Source organism: Diceros bicornis, chromosome 20, assembly GCF_020826845.1.
Source record: "Diceros bicornis minor isolate mBicDic1 chromosome 20, mDicBic1.mat.cur, whole genome shotgun sequence".
Taxonomy (NCBI): Eukaryota; Metazoa; Chordata; class Mammalia; order Perissodactyla; family Rhinocerotidae; genus Diceros; species Diceros bicornis.
Genome location: NC_080759.1, coordinates 30,975,036 through 30,997,991, shown reverse-complemented (window position 1 = coordinate 30,997,991; position 22,956 = coordinate 30,975,036). Strand labels below are relative to the sequence as shown.

The window sequence follows — 22,956 nt, the reverse complement described above, 5'->3', positions numbered from 1 at the left end:
TCCTCCCTTCTCAGCACTAGTATCCTGAAACTTTGGGCCTGCCGTCCCAGCTGAGAGCTCCTTCACCTCCTGCATTTTTGCACTCTTATTTCCTTTCTCATCCTCCATTCTCGCCCTCTCAGTTCTATTTCTAGTCCTCTGGGTCCATTCTCTCCCTGCCTTGCCTCTTCCCTCCCCTTCTCCTTTCCCTACCCGGGGCGCCTGTCCACCTGGCTCTCCTTTCTGTTCATGCCTTCTCCTCCTTCTCTGTGGCATTTCTTTCCCTCTCTTCCCACTCATCTTTCTACTCAGCTCTTGTCATTTTGCATCCCACTCATTTCCTCTGTCAACTTCCCTTCCTCTTCATCTCCTTTTCCTCCCACCCACTTTAACAATCCTTTAAAGCTTTCTTTTTCTTCCTTTGCTTTTCTTGTTTTCTTCCTTCCTTTCTTTTTTATGAAAAGATTTTGGGAACACGCCATGGGTGACCTGCCAACATAGGAACTTATACTTGGGGGCCCAATGTCATTGGGTTTTGGGGTTTGCTGTTATCTTTTTTTTTTTTTTTAATGTTTAGAAGTTAAGTTTAAACTCTCTTATTGTTCATAGTGTGAAATAACCATACATTTTCCCTCCTTAGAGAGAAGAGTCCTTAGTTCAATGTCTTCTTTGCAACAACCACGTATTTTTGTGAAACTATAACTCATTTCTTAAGCTTGTTTATTCTCTCTTGTTTTGCACATTTCTTTGACAATGAGATTCAGTCTACTTTTATTTCTTTAAACTGCCATTTCTGTGTCTTTCTAAAAAGGAAAGAGATATTGCTATTATCTCTAGTAGAAATCCCCTAAATTATCCCTAATTTATAAATGCCAAACACAACTACTGAACCTAGTCTTTTGCTAGCTGTGTGGAAAAGGGTGATTCCACAGGAAAACAGTGATGAGAAATTGGGAAAAGAAGGAAATACCCTTCTAAAATATTGGAAAGTAAAAAGTGGGCTGAGGGCCAGAATTAAGGGGAGTCAATCTGGCTTATGGTCCATTGCTCTCTTAGCTGTATGATCTTGATGATTTCTGTGCCTCATTTTCATCTTCTATAAAATAGGAATAACCAACCCTGCCCTTCCCCCATACTCCCTGCTACTTCATGAGATTGTGGTGAAGATTTGGTGAAATATGACACTGGAAGGTGATTTGTAAAAACAAGAGTCAAACAAAGCTTCATCTCTCCTACTTCTCCAATCTCTTGAGATCATGGCTGGGGGGGTTGGGTGGGGGGGTTCTGGGGCAGATTGGCTTCAAATAAAGAAATCCTGGTGGGCTTTGTTGGGGATTATTTTCTCAGCCTCCCTTGGAGAACATCTAGGGTTATCCCTAGCTGCTCCCCTCATGGCCCAAGACCTGCTCTTTGGCTTCCAAGAATAATTGGGTGCAGTTCAAGTTTCTGGTATTGCAAGGCCTTCTCAGTAGTGCTGAGGCCAATAACAGTGATGGCCATCCCCCAGGGAGGGGACAACAGGGAGACGCCAACTGCAGGCCATCAGGCCAGGCAGCTCTGAACCTGGACAAGGGTGTATGCAGCCAAGAGGAAGTGGCTGACAAGTTGTTAAATGTCCTATTTCCAGGAGCTGGCTTTCTTTGTATTTTCCTGCCACGTGGTTGAGGGCTGGGGTCAAGAGAGCCACATATCATGTAACCTCCATTTTCTGTTCTGTCTCAGCAATCACAGAAGCCATTGAGATTCCGCAGTTTATCGGCCGCAGTTACCTGATATATGACAATCCAGATATCCTCAAGAGGTAATAAGTTTCAACAGGCACCTTCCTTAGATCTATGGGGGTAGATTTCTCAATATCTTTCCCAGGGCTTTTCCTTATCTTACAAGCCAGAAGATAATTCTCAAAGACAGCAGTTTAGCCATGGCCTCAGGAGAATAAAAACCACACAAAATAAACATGGAAACTAGAACAAAACAAAACATAAAAACAAACAAAACTTGAAAAATGCAGCCTTTCAAACAACTCTATTACAAACAACCCAAGTGCTTTCTGGTCAAAAGGCCTGGAGAGAGGAGTGTGCCTAGCCCTGGGGTTTCTAATATTTGGGCCTTGAGAAGCAGTGAGAACTTGATGCTCCCAAAGCCAAGGTTCTGAGTGTGATTCCCAGGCAGAGCTGTTAGCTTCCTGCTGTTCTGTGGCCAGAGTCTGCAGCTCTGCCCAGAGCCAGCAGGAGAAGGATTCTGGTGCTCTGTCAACCAGACAAACACCTCCAGGTCCATGTCCTACTTTGCATCTTCATCAACAAGGGTCCACCATCTTCTTCAGGCTCTGACCAGTTCTGTGAGGAGCTCCTCAACTCTCTTCATGTGGATACAAGAGCGTGGCACAAGGAGAAGCCCAAGTCACAGCCATGGCTTTTAATCCCTGGTCGCAGAAGCTCCAGCCCTGCACTGGAGTCCAAGCCCCTGGTTTGGATCAGCCTGTTTACATGACAATGCAAAGGCTGGCTCATCTTTGGCACTTTCAGTGTACCCCTTCTCTCTTTCTTTTCTCTCCCCTAGTTCTTTGTAGTTTATAGTGCACAATCCCCCACCCCACAGCCAGCATAATCATTCTAGAATTTTCCTTCCTCTTCAGGTTGACTGCATCTTAACAGATTAGCTAAGGCAAAGCTTTAAGCTAAAGGCACACCGTTTTTAGTGGAGTTGGGTGGCTTTTCAAAGAGCAAAAGTGGTCAAGAGACATTTTCCTGGAGCATTGGATGTCCCTATGTCCCTATGTAATTCTGAATGTACCCCAGACAGGCATCACTCCATTTCTCTAATCCCATGTTGTGTTTATCTAGGTTGTCTTGGCATGGGACCTTAGGAAAAATGGATTTCCAGCCAAGAGAGATGCTCTTCCTTCTTCAGTCCTTTCTCCCCGAGGATGGAAGGACATTCAGCCCCCAGAAAGCAGGGACAGTGTGTGAGAGGCCCGAGTCCTCAGTCCCCTGGGGTTTAGTGAGAGGCACCAGCTGGTTTAGGGGAGTAGAGGGGGTTGGTGAGAGTAGGAGGCGTGGGGCCCCAAACCAGAGCAACTCAGATGGCACTTGTGTGCATGTGTGTATGTGCGTGTATATATGCATGTGCGTGAAGCTGCAGGTGGAAGTCAAGCTCAGAATCAGTTTTAGTTAGATGCCTTCGGCTGTAAGTAACGGAAAAGTCAGCTCAAAATGTCTTAAACATGAAGTGTATTTGTTATTTCATATAGTAAGCAATCCAGACTTTGACTGGCTCCTGGGTTGATTAATTCAGAGAATCAACTGTATCATCAAAGCCCAAGTCTCTTCCATCTTTCTGCCTTATTATCCTCAGCATATTCTCCAGAGGCCACTCCCTTCATGATTATAAGACAGTTGTCCATAAGATCCTCATAAGATGGCTATAAATCAGGGCAATAAATCATCCAGTGGAAGTAAAAAAACTTTTTTTTCCCTCATGTGACTCAAAGGAAAGAATTCTTTTTCTGATCTGATTGGACAATGGTGGGTCACATGTCCATCCCTAAACCAATCACTGCAAGAGAAGTAGAACCATTTTGATTGGTTTATATCAATCAATGTATCTGAGGCATTGATTGGAAGGAAGGAACCTGGAACAAAAGACTGGGAAAAGCAGGTCTCTAGGGAATGGGCCAGGGCTGGATTGCTCTGCATCTGGCCTGGTGGAGAAGTCACCTTCATGGACCCTAGTCCTCCTTCACCACTCTGAGCCCTGCATGAGAAAGGCAAACTTGGTCTCTTCCTGTCTATATTAGGCTCTGTGAAGCCTAGACAAAAGTCCCCCTCCACTGTTCACCACTCAATCCACTCTAGGAGAATGGAAATATGGCACTATAGTGCCATATTAGTAGCAATATTAAATTATATTTACTCTAATCTCATCTGTTATTTAAGGACCTTATGCTTGCTCTTTTCCCCACATCACTTTGGTGAGACTGGATTTCTGAATTAGTCTATTCCCAAGAATTGATAAGAACACATAAGCATATGATCCTGTTCCCAGCCATGGCTGTAGGGGTGGGACCTGACCTGCCTGAGCACACCTCCTTTCCTCTTGGCTTCCTGTTCCTCTCCAGCCTGCCTCTGCCCCAACACCTCTCAAGACCATCATCCCATCAAGCCACCTTCCTTGGCTGACACTGTGCCCCCTGTCCAGTCACTCCTCCTGTGCCCTCAAGAACAGTCACCACCAGAGCTGGCCATCCACAGCCATGATCATAGCCCAGAGCAGCTGCCAACTTGAACCTCTCGGCAATTAAGAAACCCACTTTCTGTTGGGGAATGGGGAACACTTTCACAAGGACTTTTAAGTGGTAGGACAGGAAAGAGAGAAAACTGAGGTGTGTGTTGGGGATGCAGCCTGGGACCGTGGCATTGGTTGGTGTCTGGCTAATCTGTGACTCAGCAAGAGCTCTCATGTGTGGTTTCACCACACTTGGAGAGGAAGACACTGCTGCAGAATGATCAGTCCAGACTTCTAGACCCATGATGGTGATGCCATTTCTAATCCCCTGGTAATAAGTGTCAGAAATGCCAGATTATCCTTAGACCTGGCTTCTCAGGGCTGGAAGAAGAAACTGGGATTACTTAGAAATGGATGTTGGTGGATACTGGTTGATTTGGTGCAACTGTTTGTGTATTTCCTCTAGGGTGTCAGGATCAAGATCAAATGCATTCATGAGGTTTAAGACAACTGCCAAAGATGGCCTGTTGATGTGGAGGGGAGACAGCCCCATGAGGCCCAACAGTGACTTCATTTCCTTGGGCCTTCGGGATGGAGCCCTGGTGTTCAGGTAACCACCTCACCAGCTGCTGTCAGCATCACCTTGTGATTTTTCTCACACAATGCACATCGTGCCAAATGAGAGTGAAGTAAACGTGATCCGGGACACAGTCTACTGGAATAGACTGTTGCCTGAAGCTCCAGGCTTATTTGAACTTCCTGGTCTTTCTTTCCAACATCCATCTTCCAGAGCAGCCATCAGCAAACTACATACAGCCTGAGGGGCAAATCCGGCCCACCACCCATTTTTGCAGGTGATGTTTTATTGGAATTGTGCCATACTCATTCATTTACCATGGATGGCACGCTTGAGTAGTTTCAATAGGGACTCTATGGCCAAGCCTAAAATATTTATTATCTGGCCCTTTACAGAACAATTTTGTGACCCCTGTTCTAGGATGTCACTGCCACATGCTCCCAACTTGAAAATTAGGAAGTAGTAGAAAGAGGACTTGGATGCTGCCAAGCATGGATGTGAGTACACAGCTCAGTGCTCACCAGCTCAGGTAGATCTGAAGATCTAATCTCCTGACTCTAAATTCTGACTCCGCTCCCTATTAGCCTTGGGAAGGAGCATGCCTGCTTTCCAATCTCCCACTGCAAAGAAGAACAAAGCACAGATTCGTGTCTCAGTAGATCAACCCAACATTTGGATTGTTGTAAATGCTTCTTCGGCGATACTGACAAGGCAGTCCTGGAAGTTCTTACCTCTTTTAAGTCAATTTAGCCTGTTCTCAAATTTGTCACATGAGTAGCTATGAAATAGCTAACAGATTACCTGGACAGCTTCTCCCCACCAGAATGGATGAGAGCAAGGTTCCCACAGGGCAGGGAGGAGCTTGTGTAATATGAGAAAGCTTCTCTAGAGATTGTGATGACACATCCTCACTTGAGGTTGGAAATAACTCATCTAGATCAGTGATTCTCAAAGTGCGGTCCCTGGACCAGCAGCATTAGCATCACCTGGGAACTTGTTAGAAATGCAAATTCTGAGGCCCCATCCCTGACCTACTGAACCAGGAAAACTAGGCGTGGGGCCCAGCAATCTTGTTTTAACCGTTTCTCCAGGCGATTCTGATGCCTACTAAGGTTTGAAACCCCTCCTCAGTCTCTAGACCATCTGCCCCATGGGGGCAGGAATTTCTCTGGGCTTTTCCTTCTCTAATCCCCCCTCTGGTGACTAGCACAAGTGTTCACTAAATGATATGGAATTAATTGGAAGTGAAATAGACATAGGCGAGTTAACGGAACTACAAAGAAGATGAAGACTTAATTCTGGGGCTTCCATGGGCCATGCACTGGGATTAGTGACAGCCAGAGTAGGATAATGTAAGTCTTTTCACTTTGAATAAAAGGCATTTTGAGAGGAAATGTCACTTGTCCAACATCACGCTTGCCCCTAAATAGCAGAGTGTGCTAAGGGATGCGATCCTATGGTTGTTGGGAATTTTGTGAGACATGTGTGGTTGAAGGCTGGAGGCTGGCCCTGAGCGCAGCTCTCACTCTCTCCCCCCTTTCCTCCCCTGGCCCCAAGGTCAAATGCGGAGCTCTTCACACCCCAGTTTTGAGCTGGCTGCCGCGAAGCTATTTTCTTGTGGTTTTCCTGTGGTTAACCTCGCCAAGGCCTCAAGTACTTGATTGTGCCCAGAAAAGGGAACTGAAACAGTAGCTCAGCTGTGGGTGGGAGGCCCAACTTCCCCCCTAAACCGCCAGCTAAACCTATTCACCACCCACCCCAGCCGGACAGGGAAACTCGATCTGCCCAGGGCCGCCCCACAGCTCCCACCGGCTCTCACACCTAGCCCTGGCCAGCCCCCCGGTTGCCCCCCATCTTCCCACACCTCCTGGATGCCCTTCTAACAACTCCACTCCATCTAGGACATATTTCTTATGTTACTCTTTCTTTCTCAGGTTTCTGACAATTGTCCCCGTGTTTTTCTTTTAAGCCTGGAGTTCTGGTTGTGTTCTGTGTAAAGGATGCACTGTTTAGCCCACGCCAGGCAGACATCTGTGCCCATCCCAGGTCTGGAGCCATGGTGTTTCTGCTCTGCTGTACTTCCTTCCTCTGGGCAGTAACCCCACATCCATTCACCCAATCCAGATGTATGGAAGCGCTGCAGAAGGCTGGGTGTAGAGAGGAGTTGGAGTGTAGGCCAGTGGTTTGAAAATGTCAGCAGACAGAGAGTCAGTTCGGGGGGGAGCTTGCTTCAGAGGTAAATTGCCGGGCCCACCCCCAGAGATTCTGATGGAGTAGGTCTGGGAGGGTGCCAGAATTTGATTGGAAACAATCAGGAACCGCGCACTGAGAAACATGGCCCAAAGTGGTCAAAAGCTTGGGCTTCCAAGTCAGACATGTGAGATTCCCACAGCCATGTGATCTCCTGCAAGTTACTTGACTTCTCCATAAAAGGAAAGGGTTAGTTGTGAGCACTGAATGAATGAATTCACATAAAGCGCTTAGTGCAGGGCCTGGCATATCTAGTTATTAGTGATAACAATTATCAAAATTATTATTCTTGATCAAGTGTGTTCTGTATTCTAAAAACCCCTGCCTTAGATCAATGACATATGTAAGGAAGTGAGCACAATACTGGGTCATAAAATTTAGCTATAATTATTGTTACTGTTATTATTTTTAATAAGACATAGGTCCTGCCCTCCAGCAGCTTACATCAGTGGAACCTAGAGAGTGAACTGGTCTATTAGGGGGCTGAGACATTTTTTAAGTTTTGTTGTTTGATCCAGGTCCAAACAAACAATAGGAAATGGAAGATAATAAAATATATTCTCAACTGTATTGAGTTTCTTCCTTCATCTAAATGCTAATCCTTTTCCTAATTTAGTGGGCGAAGCCCTTCTGCCAGAGAATAAGGAAGATCAACAGAACTCTAAATAAAAATTATTTTTCGTTTTGGTGCAAGTTTGAGTAGAAGAAAGGCAATCAAAGTGCTCAGCTAAGAGCGTGGTCTTTTATTTTCTGTTTTGTCTTGTTTGTTTTATTGTTATATGTGGGGCATAGACCCCAGTGAGCAGGTTTGTGAAAATCACTCGACTGACGATCTTATCCACTGATTTTCCATGTGACCTTGATAACATTTTCATACCACAGAGAAGGGAGAGATCTGACATTAGCAAGTTGCCCTGTGGTACAGTTTAAAGGAGGCTCCACGAAGAAGTGTCACCACCTGGAGACAGCCTAGTGGCTTCCAAAAGGCCTCACCTGATGGCATTTCCTGGTGGTCCACCCTAGTGCTCTCCCTCATAGCCTTTCATGCAAGCTAAGATGATTAGGTGAACTTGGACCAGGATACCCGATTCATGCCAACCAGATTCACAAGACATTGATAGAGATACCGGACATGCATTCATTTGTTCATTCATTCATATGTTTTTATTCTTTTAATTGAGGTATAATTTACATAAAGTACACAAATGTTAGGTATAGCTTGATAAATTTTTAAACATGTAAATACCTGTGTAACCATCACCTAGATATAGAACATTTCCTACACCCAAAAAGGCTCCCTCATGCCCTCTCCCAATGAAGGTAACCCACTATTCTTGGTCATTTATTATTATATAAAAGAAACAGATATCCCAGGGTGAAGTAGCAGGGCATCTGGGGAAGCAGGAGGTTATTTGGAGGGTCTGAAATCAGATAGAGTCGGGGGCAGGAGTTGGAAAGTCAGGCCACGGAGATGCCAACTGACTCGCCCCCGTGCCCCATCAACATTAATGGCTGGATTCCTGTCTCTTAGATCCACTGTTGACTCCCTTGAGCACATTCTGGCTCTTTGCATGAACAGGCACTTTATCAGGCTGGAGAACAAAAGAGAGGAAAGCCCTTCCTTTGTCCAAACACAACTTAAAAGGTTTCCATTCACTGGATTACAATCACATTCCAGTCTAGCGTCCCCGTGATTATACCCAGCTCACCTTGATTCTGAGATCTGGGTGTCCTGACCTTTTTGGTTACATATTTACAGCCTGTTGGTTTACTCTCACACATGACTACCCTTCCAGGAGAGGCTTCGATGAGTTTAACTCCTGGTGGCAACTTTCTCCTTACTGCTAGTTCCCCAGGATATATTGTCAACCCTGTATACGAGCTGCATTAAGTACTGCATATATTTAAGATGGTGGGATTATTTGTTTGGTTCCCACTATGTGCTGTGCTCTTTCCTTACGTTATCTTACTTAGTATTCCCTATAGGAGAGGTATTATTACCCCCATTTGACAGATGAGGAAACTTAGACTCAGGGAGGTGAAGCAAATTGCCCAAGGTCACAACACTAGTAATTGGCAAGACTGGAAATCAAGGCAGGTTAGTCCAATCCAAGTGTCCACGCTCTTTCTATTGCCCTGTGCTGCCTCTCATGAAAGCCACACGTGGTAATTCAGCTAAGTTTCTGCCAACCAGCTCACAGCCCTGCTTCATATTCATACATTTCTTCTGTAAGCATTTGGCCACTAATTAATGAAATCTGAAAATTCCACCTCCAGGCTGTTTCATAAAAGGAGACACTTGATGTGGGAAAATTCGTTAGGAAACAGTGGATTTTTCAGGGTCAGAGTGACAGCTTTGTCTCATGGCTTGTCGAGTCACCCAAGTTCTATTTTTGGTTAAATGTCGATGGGCTGTGTGACTTCTTTGAGCCTCCATTATCAAAGAAAGGACCCATAGTGCTTTCCCTGGGGAAAGCCCAGCGTTTTCTATTCTTGCTCTTTTCCCAGACTGAGTGCAAGAGCTCAGTAGCTAATCCAGGTTTCCTCTTGGCATTCCCATTTCTTGGCCAATGAGGTAAAGGAGAGACATGTCCTCTTAAAAGATGAGGAGAGAACTGTCCTGGGTGGAGCAGTTTTTCCTTCAAAAGCATGATTACATTGGCTTTATTATATTATCAAGGGGAGGTCTAGGCCGTTGGCCCAGTGCCTGACCTAGAGTAGTCACTCACTAAATATTTGTTGAATTGAATTAAATTAGAATAATTGAATGAACACTGACTAAGAGGGATATTTCTCTCTGGTAAACAACATGTGTATGTCTTCTGATACCCTTAGGGTATCAGGGTGTCTGTAAACTGAAATAGAAAATAGACAGCTGCTGAGTGACCTGGTATCAGAGTAAAATGAGGGGAGGGAAAGATAAGATGCCAAATTCAAGTCCTGTACATTAGCTTTGGGATTTTAGGCAAATTCCTTTAATCTCTTTGGGGCTCGGCCTACTCTGCAATGTTCTGTTTTGTTTTTTAAAAAGTGAAAACACATGTATTAGTTTCCAGGGGCTGCCATAACAAAACACAAATTGGATGACTTAAAACAATAGAAATTTCTTTTCTCACAGTTCTGGAGCCTAGGAGTCCAATGTGCAGGTTTTGGCCAAGTGGGTTCCTTCTGGGGGCTCTGAGGGCGAATCTGTTCTGTGCCTCTCTCCTAGGTCCTGGTGGTTGTTGGCAATCCTTGGTGTTCCTTGGCTTGTAGAGGCATCACTTCAATCCCTGCCTTCATCTTCATATGGCATTCTTCCCTATGTGTCTCTGTCTCTGTGTCCAAATTTCCTCTTTTTATAAGGACACCAGTCATATTGGATTTAGGGTCACCCTAATCCATATGACTTCACCTTAACTAATTACATCTGCAAAAACCCTATTTCCAAATAAGGTCACATTCTGGGGTTCTGGGTTCACATGAATTTTGAGGGGACACTATTCAACCTAGTACAACATATTACAAATAATAAAGCCCTTCTTGTTCCTGATCCTATAGTAATGATGCTTCTATACATAGTGCTTAAAAATAATCATCCTTGAGGACACTATGCTAAGTGAAATAAGCCAGTCACAAAGAGAGAAATGCTGTATGATTCTACGTATCTGAGGTACCTAGAGTAGTCAGATTCATAGAGACAGAAAGTAGAGTGGTGGTTGCTGGGGCTGGGGATAAGGGAATGTGGAGTTGTTTACGGGATACAGAGTTTCAGTTTTGCAAGATAAAGAGTTCTGGAGATTGCTTGTATAACAATGTGAAAGTACTTAACGCTACTGAACTGTACACTTAAAAATAGTTAAGATGGTGAATTTTGTTATGTATATTTTACCACAATTAAAAATTTAAAAGACCTATCATTCATGGCCTATCCTGGAAACCTAATGCCTTTTATAACATTGTTTTGTTTTGAGTTAAGGAATCTATATTTTGAGTTCCAAAGAACTTTTGCAATGAGAAGCATTTGTGGAGGACTGTCTCCCTGTGCCTCAGTGCTTTATTCTGTTCTCTTCCTTGGTCTTCTCTGATGCCTTTAGCTACAATCTGGGCAGTGGTGTGGCATCCATCATGGTGAACGGCTCCTTCAATGATGGTCGGTGGCACCGAGTCAAGGCTGTTAGGTGAGTACCTACCACACAACGTGAGACAGAGCAGGAGCTCAGCAGAGGTGGAGTATGCTCTCCAATTCCCTGTAGTCCCACTGTCCTGTTCCCCAACCTTGCCTGGCTCCCAATACTGCTGATCTGGGTCATTCAGAGCATTTTGCTACCAACTCCCACCTGTGTTCTTCACAAACTCTGACAGATCAGAGAAGCTGAATTCTCAAATCTTCACTCAACAGCCACCTTCTGGAGAAAGAATTTTTTTTTTTCTTTTTTTGTTTTGGTGAGGAGGATTCACCCTGAGCTAACATCCATTGCCAATCTTCCTCTTTTTGCTTGAGGAAGATTGTCCCTGAGCTCACATCTGTACCAGTCTTCCTCTGTTTTGTGTATGGGACGCCGCTACAGCATGGCTTGACGAGTGGGGCATAGGTTCTTGCCCGGGATCCGAACCTGTAAACCCTGGGCCACTGCAGTGGAGCACGTGAACCGAACCACTACAGCACTGGGCCAGCCCCAAGAAAGAATTTTTTGATGGCTAAACTGGAAGAGGGCTCCACTATCTAGTGAGATCTAGATCTCTCTAGTGAGATACGATATCAGGGCATGTGGACTTTGAGGAATGCTTCAAATCTCATTACGTAGGCAATTGCCCTTTTTTTTTGACGTTACATTACCTGAACCCTAGAAGCTGTGTGTACCCTGTGCCAATTACATATCTCCTCTCTCACAGACGCCACTACCCTGACTTTTGATTAACTTTGGGTGAATCATTCCCTTAAAATTATAGGTTTACCACCTATGTCCATATTCCTAATGATATATTTTGAGAAACTGAATAGCAGGCTCGAACTTAGCTGTATAAAGAAATGTCAATCCTGCCATGTTAGATAAGTTTCTGGGAGATGAGCTGAACAGAATCTTTGGTTTGGGTTCCCTTAGAATTTACCATAGCCCTTTCTGGGGAGGTCAGTGGGTGAGGACATGAGTGAGGCTTGGGAAAGATGGGGCTACCATGGTCAGTTTCCTACTCAGTTCACACACAGGCCGTGGTGGGAGTAGCCTTGCTGGACCCCACCTTCCTGTCCACTGTGCCTGCCTTAATACCCAAAAGGTTGTGTGAGGATACAGAGGCAGATCTGTGCCCATCAGCTTCCCAGGTGGCCAAGAAAGCCCTTGAGGCAGATAGTGATTTTGATGAAGCCCCAACTCTGATTTGTTGAAAAAAGAAATGTCTTCCCATAGTGAATATTTACAGCCTTGATCTCAAATATACTCTAATATAAGTTAAAATGTTCATAGTTCAACTCAACTCCAAGATACCCCAAACTATGTGGCTTCTAAGTTCTTCATTTCTCTCTCTTACTCATCTATTAAAGGGCTGTCTCAGAAAGAGCCAAAAGAATATGAAATGCTTGACCACACTTGATCCTTATAACTCCCATCTGCGAACATCAGGGAACACCTGTTCTCAATTTTCTTGAATAGAGACGCTTGGTAGAACACTCAGACATTGTGGAAGGATTTTTAAACCCTCAAAATTGCTGTGGTTTGATTATGCACATCGAGATACACATTGGTGGGGATTCCAGGCACTTCCTAGATATCTAAGGAAACAGATGTTAAGTGACTTTCCCAAGACTATACAATGGTTTGTAGGCAGAGTCAAGATTAGACTTTTAGATCAAAGCTGTTTCCATCCCACCCCTTGATGCAGCCCACCCAAGCTAGGATTTCAGGTGTTTTAGAAGAATAAGACAGGGTATATTCCACCAGAAGAACTTTAGATGTCAGGGCATCAAGCTTGGCACCATGAGAATGGTTTAGCAGATGTGGCTCTTACTATTGTCATCATTGATATCTCTCCTAGTGGGTCTTAGATTGCAGTGGGGTGGGGGGGCCAGCCCGGTGGCACAAGCGGTTAAGTGCGTGTGCTCCGCTGCGGCGGCCCGGGGTTCGCTGGTTCAGATCCTGGGCGCGCACCGACACACCACTTGTCAAGCCATGCTGTGGCGGCGTCCCATATAAAGTGGAGGAAGATGGGCATGGATGTTAGCCCAGGGCCGATCTTCCTCAGCAAAAAGAGGAGGATTGGCAGATGTTAGCTCAGGGCCCAGCTTCCTCACCAAAAAAAAAAAAAAAAAAAAAGATTGCAGTGGGGGCTGAACAGAGGAACTGAGACCAGGAACTGGATAGATGGGAGGATTCAAGCAGATACTGTGAGTTGTGTTCCAGAGGAGCAGACAGGCTTAGAAAGGATGGTACAACAGATCTAAGCAGGGGCTGGGTCAAGGCCATGGATATAAACTATGGCAAGAAGAGTTGGATAGATACCTTAATTCTCTGCAGCAGGCTCCAGGGTCAGGGATAGGGGAATCGATGAAGAGGAAATCTCCAAGGGGAGCCCTACTTTGTACATTGCCTTGCTCTGAATAACCCTGGTCTTGCAGGCATTAATCCTAGCAGAAAAGAGAAAGCAAATCCTCATTTATTAAGCATCTTCAGGATGCCAGGTACTTTACATACTTCATCTCAGTTAATATGCACAGCAACTTAAGTTTTATAATCTTCATTTTGTAGATGAGAATGATGATGAAGTCAATAACAATAATAACACACTCCTCTACCACTCTATGTATCAGGTACCATGCTCTGTGCTTTGCCTGCGTAGTCTCTGATCTCCACAATAGCCTTGGAAAATGGGCATATTTTTTCCCATTTAAGATGAGGACGTTGAAGCTCCACAAATTTGCTTGTTCATTCATCTACTACTGTGAGCCATATACTGTTCCACACACATGAGATACATCATTGAATAGTACCAGCATCCTTGCCTTGATGGTCTTGCATACTAAGGGGAGGCAATAGACAATAAGTGAAGAACTACATTACTTACTATGTTAGAAAGTGATACTAGGTTTTTTCACATCTAAGATGCCATTGATTATAAGTTATATCCTATTCCTATATCCTATTTCCTATATCCTACATTTCAGAGATATAAAAAGTGGAAAATTCTTAGAATTGATGAAATAAAGTGGGGAAAAATAGAAATTTTTTAGAATAATAGGGAAAAAAAAAGGCAGGGCAGACAAGGAAAGCTATTGAGGGCCTTGTCCAGCACAGCATTCAGGTATGTGATTCTAAAAAAGCTTATCCAAAATGGGGAGGCAGTGTGTGGTCTTGAGGGTGAGGACAGAACAGGAGAAATATTTCCAAAGTGAGCTGCTAGAAGAGTTGCTATCAAGACGTGAGGCCCAGGCAACCACATTTATATCATTGTACCCCCCCCCAAAAAAGAGGTGGAGTCAGGAACCTCTGGAAGGTGAATGAGGGGCTAAAAGCAGGAAGATTGGTTTAAAAAATTTACTTGACGAATTAGAACTCAAGTAATTACTTCACTACTTCGTATAGCTGGCACACTACCCTTTCCCTACCCATGGAAAAGTAATGGAAGTCAAGTCTCTGGAGAAAGTGAAATGGGGGTCTCTGGAGTGGGAGATACTAAGTTTAACTAAATACTGGACTACCATATCCTGTGTAAATTAACATTGGGGACTATGTCCAAGTTCATATGTTGAATATTAAGAACCCCATAATTCTTCCCCCATTGAGATTCAGAATGCTGGCAGCCAAGCCTATACCCCTCAGTAGGGAGAGTAGAAAATTCGGATGTCCCCAAGGAAATGATTGAGCTAGATCACAGCACTATGAAGCCACAGTCAACAAAACCCATCCTGCACACAGAGCTTCTAATCTGCTTTTTAGTGCTCAAAACTGAACTATGAAGTGGCCGTCAGGGATCACTAGGCATTTGAAAAAAGTCTCCAATATAAAAGATGGGTATCAGAACAAATAGACAGAACAAAACAACTTGGAGGAAACAGAGACTATGAATGAAAAAATGATTTAACATTAATATCATCAGAGAGAGGTTATTAATCCAAGAAACAAGAAGTTTGCTATGAAAAAAGGAACATTAAGAGACTCATTAAAAACAAAAGTGTGCATGGGTTGGAATACTCCAATAGCTATAGAATCAGATGTACTTTTTTGAAGAAGGTTCCTGGGGCTGGATAGTTTTGGAAACCAAAGCCCTCAGGGCCGGCCTAGTGGCGTAGTGGTTAAGTTCAGCACATTCCGCTTCAGCGGCCCGGGTTTGCAGGTTTGGATCCCGGGCACGGACCTACACTTGTCAGCCACGCTGTGGCAGCGACCCATATATAAAGTAAAAGATTGGCACAGATGTTAGCTCAGGGCTGATCTTTCTCAGCAAAAAAAAAAAAAATTACAAAGCCCTTGCCACAGAGAAACACCTCCACGCCACTGTTCTCCAAGTGGGTCCTTGAGAAACTTCTAAGCCCTTCTTTGTCCTCCCCTAGAGTAACCACCTGCCTATGAAAACTGCTTCATTGGCTTCCCATTGTGCCTGGAGTAACATCCAAATTCACTATGTGTCACCATGTCACCACCACGCCTCACCTTAAAGTTCTTCTCTGGTTCCCTCTCACCTTCAGGATAAATTCTAACTAAGCTCATTATGCCCTTCACCATCTGTTTCTGGCTTCATCTTTCACCACCCTACTCCCACCTCCAGAATTCTCTATGCTCAGTCTATACCAATCCTCTTGTCTTTTCTCTCTTTGCCATTGCCACTTCCTGTTTGCCTTAGCCTTCTCCTTCACTTGACCCACTCTGCCTTCAAAACTCCTCTCAAACAGAATCTCCTTTGAGAAGCTTTCTCTGACCCTCCGTCCTCCTCCTGTGTAATTCCACAGCACTCCAGCATTCTTCTGCCGTAGCGTGGTGACACTGTGTTGTCATTTACAATTTGATTTTTTGTCTGCCTCAGTAGACCATAAACTCCTGCAGGCCAGGAATTTGTTTGTTATTTTTTTTTCATTTTTCCAGCTCCATCATTCAGCGTAGTGCCTGGTGCACAGTAGGTATTTAATACATTTTTATTGAAATGAATGAACGATTGAATGAAGCTCCATAAATGGTGGTGGTTTTCACAGGGATGGCCAATCGGGAAAGATAACTGTGGATGACTATGGGGCCAGAACAGGCAAATCACCTGGCATGATGAGGCAGCTCAACATCAATGGAGCTCTGTATGTGGGTAAGTGACCGTTGACCAAATCTAAATTATACAATGCTTTTTCTTGTTAGTCCTCCGTTTTTCATGCTTGAGCTCCCCAAAGCCGTGTACTTCCCTGGAACAGTCAAATACTTGGACATCAGGAAGCTCTCCAGATACTCTATTCTTTCATTTTCTGAACTTCTGACTCATGGCTGAGGGGGCAGGAAGCACTTAGATGCTTTTGTGCTTTGGACTGATCCACCAGGAAAACCATGCTTTTCTTGTTTATAGAACAGGAACCCGCTAAATATAGCTCCACGAATTCTCCCTGAGGAAGGAGGATCCGTCTTTCTGGCCTCTCTCAGAATTAGAATGAGTGGTATTTCTGTAAATAGCTTAGAACCTGCTAGTGCAGACACATAAACATAAAAAGATATCTCTATCCCTATGATATCTTCTAAAAATTAACTTAATTGAAAGCATTCAACATCAGTGTATTCCTTTTGGTTTAAGATGACATCGCCTCTAACTACATATTACATTTTGTTGACATTACACAACATTTCAAAATTTACCAGATCCTTTTTGGTTTTAAGTGGTCAGTAGGGTCAGAAATCACACACATAATGTGGGGATTTGTAGCCTCTGGTTGTGTATCAAATTGATCAAAGTTAACCTGTTCCTTCAAGGATAATTATAATTTAAGACAGATGCGATGTACTGAGAAGTCTGAGGGACTCGCAGCCATCACTGGTCCTATCAGCCAAAGGACCCCTTGGTCAATAGAAACTCAAGTGTCCTAAAGAGACATTCTCCCCTTTGGCTCACCCCATCTCCCTCTTGCTTCCTGGCAGGTGGAATGAAGGAAATTGCTCTGCATACTAACAGGCAGTACATGCGAGGCCTCGTGGGCTGCATCTCTCATTTCACCCTGTCCACCGATTACCACATTTCCCTTGTGGAAGATGCCGTGGATGGGAAAAACATCAACACTTGTGGAGCCAAGTAACACCAGCTGGCCTTGCCCAAGGGACAGAGCCTTCTATCCTGAGAATCCTGGGGGCCCGGAGACCCTGCCTGATGCCATACACAGAGGCACGGGGACCAGGTGTGTTTCCTCTCATCAAGGAGAAAGTACACCCTGATGAGAAACCAGAACCAAGATAGGAGTCCCGTGTGGCCTTTCCTGCTGACACTCTGTGGGCCAAACCCAATGGAATACTCTGTGTAGCAGCATCGGACTTTGTCCATTGAATGTGTAGTGGCTGCCAGAGATCACACATCAATGCAAATTCCAGAGCCTGTCTGCTGTAGCTCAATGACTATGGTGTGATTCATAGTGCATAAAAAAAGAAAGGAAAAAAAAAGAGAGAGAGACCCAAAGGGCAGCATTAAAATACTTTTCTCCTTCCCTGACTCATGACACACTTACTGACAACGGAATGACTGTGTGACCTTAAACTTAGAATTTCCCACCTTGGCCCATGAATTATTAGGATTAACCCCTTCCACGCCTCACTGGCTGGTTCAATGTGCTCTGATGATTCCATGAAAATAAGGAAGAGGGGAGACTAGACATAGAATCATAATCATAATCCTGCCCCCCTAAAGTTGACCTTTAATGAGAAGTCCCCACTTTTTATAATGCAAATCTAAGAAAATGGACGCCCTGATTTTGTAGCTGTCCTTTTGTATGTGTATATTTTTATAGCTGCAGGTTGTCCACACAGTATACTTTTGCAAGTTTGGGTGGACGACCCTGAATTCTTTGCACACTTCCTAAAAATTTTCTCCCAGATGAGACTTGTTCAGGCCCTTTGTGGCATCAGTGGAATGGGGTAGGTAATTTGGGGTGGGCACCTTAGAGAGATGACCATTCTTTTTCTGTAAATGTTGATGGCTCTAGGAGATGAATATGAAGCTTCCAAAATAAGCAGATTAAAAGGCACATGTGTTACTGGGGTGGGTCACTGTCATTTTTGTTTTAAGACAGGGGAGTGTCTGTAGTAAACTTGAATAAAGAAGATGAAGAAGGCTAGAACTCATTCATTTAGTTAGTCAGTCATTCATTTGTGGAGGTGTTACTGATCCTTGCAGAGGCCATGTCCAGAAATAGACACTAAGGCTGTGCTGGGGGTGGCCTCAGCATGGCCTGAACATCTGGGCAAGAACCAGAGAAGAAGGGCTGCTTCCTTTTGAGCCATCCGCTGTGCCCCTTTGCTGTTCACGTGTGTGACCCTGGAGACAGCTGGCTCACTGGCAGATCCCCACGGCAGGACTTGCTAAGGGAAGGATGAGATGAACGCTGCCCTCAAAGAGGAGGGAAATACGATCCAACTCACACAAGAGCCTATAATTAGTCCCACTCATGACTCTGCTCTTGTTTGTGCGGCATTTATTCAGCGAAGACTTTGAGCTTTGTGCAAAGCACAGTTTTAGGTACATTAAGAATTCTAAAAAATGAATAAATAAGCTGGAGACATTCACTTTGTGCTTCAACCTTCTGCTTCCTGTCTGTGGGACCCTTTGATGACCAGGATCCTTCCTACTAGAAATAACGGCAATAACAACAATAACAGCAATAATAATTCATCTTCTTCTACATATGTCACCTTGTGAGTACACTTTGGAGAAAGCCACATGGTAGAGAGTAGGTTTTCCACCTCCCAACCACCTCACATCAACACCTTTTCTTTAGAGACTGCTAGGGCCAGTGGTTCCCGAGGTATAATGGAGTTGCTTTCATAGCACATTTTGAATCAGTTGCCTCCAGCCAAAAAAAAGTCATTGTGATTTTAGCAAAATATCCAGCTGAGCTGAAGCCAGAAGAGTTGTCTTGTAGATGAACTATTGTTCCATATAAGTGTTATCCAGAGAAAAATGCAGTGACCCGGGGATGGGGGCCTGGGAGTGTATGTTGAAGTTGATGAGGATTCTGAACTGCTTTCCTTTAGGTGGGATGCAGAAGGGGCTAGAAGGGGAGGGGTGACACCATGATGGATTCAGAGCAGCAGAGTCGGGGAACCGGAGAGGAGCTGATCACAGGGGAGGCTCAGGGTAGGAGAAGAGGGTAAGAGACAGAATATTCCAAGCAAGGAGCAAGGCTCTTTCACCCTTTCCGTGGACAAAAATCAGATGTGGGATCAGTTTATAGCAGAGGTGGTTGTGAGGATAAAAACTTTGTCCTGAAGCTGAGGGATTAGACCTGTTTTCAGATGGACAAGAGAGCTGAGAAGAGCTCGGCCTGGATTTGTGGGTCCCCCAGCTTTCTCTCTAAGTGTATCTGCTATCTGTTGCCATAATAATGCCGCGTGACAACCAACCACAAAACCTCAGTGGCATACCGCAATAAGTAGTTATTGCTTCCACGCCTTGAGGGGTTGGCTTGGCAGCTCTGCTGATCTTGGCTGGGCTTGACTAGGTGGTTCTTCTGGTCTCAGCTGGACTTGTTCACGTGTATAGGGATTGGCTAATTTAGGACGGCCTTGGCTGGGATGGTGAGGTGACTGGAGTCTGCTCCATGTGGCTCTCATCCTCCTCCTGGGACCACTGGGCTAGGCTGACATGCTCTTCATGTGACGATGGAGGAGGGCAAGAGCACTAGAGTAAAGGCATAAGGCTTAATGCAGGCTGGGTTTGGAACTGCCAAGAGATGAAGAAATTCATTAAAGAGATGGAGTAATAGACTGCACCTCCATAGTAAGAGGAACTATTAGGTCACCTGGAAAAGAGCATGGATTCAGGAAGGGTGAAAAATCAGGGCCATTCATGCAATCAACCCACCACAGCAAGTCAGATGCTGTTGAGAGAAGTGGCACAACAGGGATGAGGTGGGCCCTGACGATAGTTCTTCTGCAGGGACCCTTGGGCTTGGGGACGGGTTCTGTGAAGTTCTCAGGGACTGGCCCAGCCAGGCCAGGCCCGATGGGGCAGGATTTGACCCTCCTGCAGCCTCGCCTGTGGCACCCTTGTTCTCCCTCATTCTTCCACCTGTTGCCGGACAGTTGGCAGCCGTGTTGTTATTCTGAGGAGGAGGGACTAGCAGGGGGATGGGATCTGTGCCATGGCTTTTGGGTAGCGGCTCTGTTGAGAGGCATGTCGGAGAAGCTGGCTGGGCTCTTGGCTCCAGAGAGAGGTTTGAGGAGTAGCCAGGGAGCTCGGAGGTTAACGCAATCCCTGTCCTGCCCAGGAAGGATATCATGAAGCATGGGTTCCTGAAAAGCTTTTGTCCCACAATCAGGATCTGAGAAAATTCCCCAGAACTCCCCATGTGTTCTAAGAAAGGATGGCTAGGGGTGGGGTGAAGGAACGGCGTGTTCTTGCTTTTCCTATTAAAACTTTCACAACCCCATATGTTTCCTCTAAGCCCAGTGGTGGGGTTTCTCTCAGGAAGGCCTATGGGGTCTTCTTTGTCCCCACACTGCCCCAGAACCCTGTGAAGCGGCAGTTTGATGACCCCAGCCTGTCAGGCACCACTCTGAATGCTGCCCTGCTCTCCTGCCCTCTTATTTGCTTTACATTTCGGGACCCAGCCCTGTCGCAGTCTCCAGGCCCGCTCCAATACAAACAGGCCCTCCATTTCCATACACTGCCCTTGGTTCAAAGTAACTGATGCTTTCCTTCTGACTTCCCTTGTCGCCTTCCCTCCACCGCCCACCTCTTCTCCCTCTCGCAAGAAGGATCTCAGAAACATGTCTAGAGCTGGCAGGCCGAGTGCTTTCCACTTGGAGGAAACGCTGCATTTTTCACCTTTAACCCCAAAAATTTGGTTCTCAGAAAGCTTGTTTTTAGCACTGCAAGTTCCCAAAAGAAGAATAGAGAGTAGGAGGGGCTCCCAGCCCCTCTCACAGCTCTGACAGCCAACCACCTTCCCCAGAAGACTGTTCTTCCCTGGGAGGGAAGCGCCAAGGGGCAGCCTGCAGAGGCCCAGCTGCTGGGGAAAATAAAGGCGGAGAATTCCAGCTCCAAGTGGGAAGACAATTAATCCTTTAGGAGAGGGGCCTGGACACAGCATTAGCTGCATCCCATTCCCTTCCTTGCCTCTTCCAGCTCCGGCCCAGTCCAAGAACACACAGTAGCTGCCCTTGAATATGGAGGTGGGAGTATGGGTGTGCCCTGCAACAGCCCAGACCCTCAGCTGAGAAGGGTGTGTGATTAGCTTATCAAAGGCAGGAAAGACGGGCTCCAGGACTATCACCCTGAAGGAGCCCAGAGGAGACAGAGCTGCCAGCACAGAATCAGAATCCAAAATAAGGGCTGCTTCGGCCCGTTCCCACATAGCTGTTTCCCAAGATGGAGAATGTGGGTCCTTCAACTGCATCCTGACTGGGTATTTCTAGAGCACACACTAAACACAGAAGGGAGATATGAGCTGCCTGCCTCAGCCGTTGTGAGGTGATGAGGTACGAGGTCTGAGGGCCTTCGAGCTGGTGGGTCTTGGTGGAAGTGATGGGCTATTAGGAAGTTCCAGCTTGCAGGTGGCTGTATTCAGGCAGTGAAATGACTAATCCAATTCAGCACCATGGTCTGGCTTCTGGGATAGCCCCTGTGAGTAACTGCGCTTCAAGTCACGTTCAAAGAATGTTCACATATTTGATCTTAAAAAAGCCCTCCTTTGATGTCGGCCAGAGAGATGGGCACGGCCCATTTGACTCAAGAAGACAGAAGCTGGCCAGAGGGACGGGGTGACTTCCCCATGCCCCTACCACAAGGACACAACCGTGATGCTTCACTGTGGAACTTTCCTGCCCCTTCAGTCAGAAGTGGTCTGCCCAAGGACCCCAGGATTGTCCAGTGGCATTCTGGGGCTACCTCGGGTTAGCTGTCATTGGCAGCATAGTCTTGTGAGTGAGGGGGATTTGGGCAGAGGCCAGTCCCCTAGTGTCTGCTTGCCAGTTTCTCGTCACAGCTCCAAGTCTGCCCTATTCCAAAGTTCTCCTATTGCAAGGACCCTGGGTTTAACAAATCTGAAAGCAGAAACCAGAGCCACTCCACCGGAGTGGGATTCAGGGCCCCTTAACAGGCAATGAGGTCTGAGTTTGAAGTCTTTTCTCTTCTCTCTTTGCCTTCTCCTTCACAAATAACCTCCAGAACTCAGGGGAGTTGTTGCAAGCTATTTCCAAGCAGCAGTGTGCTCCCCCTGGGCCCCTGCCTAGCCCTGGCCAAGCCCAGAACTGAAGAGCAGGGAGGCAGCAGAGAAAACGTCCTACCTCTCCTCCTTTTCCTGCCTGCTCTTGCTAAGACATCTTTGTCCTAGAAAGTGCATGGCCTCCAGGAGCATTTGTCTTTTCCTGGAAAGACCCGAGAGGAACACTGTGTCTCAGCATTTGGGATGAAGTCGTTGCTTTTCTACTTGTCTTTGTTTCTCCAATTTGCTTAAGATCGAAATGATTCACAGAGGCACAGAAATCTCCAAACATGTGGTATGGCCTTCCCTAAGGTCCCAGCTGCCTACCTCCAAGCAAGAGCCCAGCCTGAGGCTACGGCCTCCTTGGACAGCCCTGTACTAATGGGCTGCAGCTCCAGCTTGGCTAAAAGAGGACTTGGATTGGAATGTCTCTGAGAAGGAAGGCCAGGGAAGCTCAGGGAATTTGCTCATCTACATTCATTTAGAAACAAAAGTAACCGGCACCAGGCCAAGGGATTAGCTGCAGAAAGCCCTGTTAGGAAATTGGCATAAGGAAAGCAGAGGCAGACTA

At 45.6% G+C, this 22,956-nt stretch overlaps 1 protein-coding gene across 2 annotated transcripts in view; it reads left to right on the top strand.

The window, feature by feature from the left end:
- Positions 1-18,303, top strand: part of EGFLAM (EGF like, fibronectin type III and laminin G domains) — a 175,849-nt gene extending 157,546 nt beyond the window's left edge. For both annotated transcript variants that reach the window (XM_058564203.1, XM_058564204.1), the window contains 5 exons: positions 1,702-1,780; positions 4,673-4,816; positions 11,110-11,193; positions 16,194-16,297; positions 17,113-18,303. In XM_058564203.1, the coding sequence (XP_058420186.1) occupies positions 1,702-1,780; positions 4,673-4,816; positions 11,110-11,193; positions 16,194-16,297; positions 17,113-17,267 (566 nt within the window). In that variant the 3' untranslated portion in view covers positions 17,268-18,303. The remainder of the gene's footprint in view (positions 1-1,701; positions 1,781-4,672; positions 4,817-11,109; positions 11,194-16,193; positions 16,298-17,112) is intronic.
- The last annotated feature ends 4,653 nt before the right edge of the window (positions 18,304-22,956 follow it).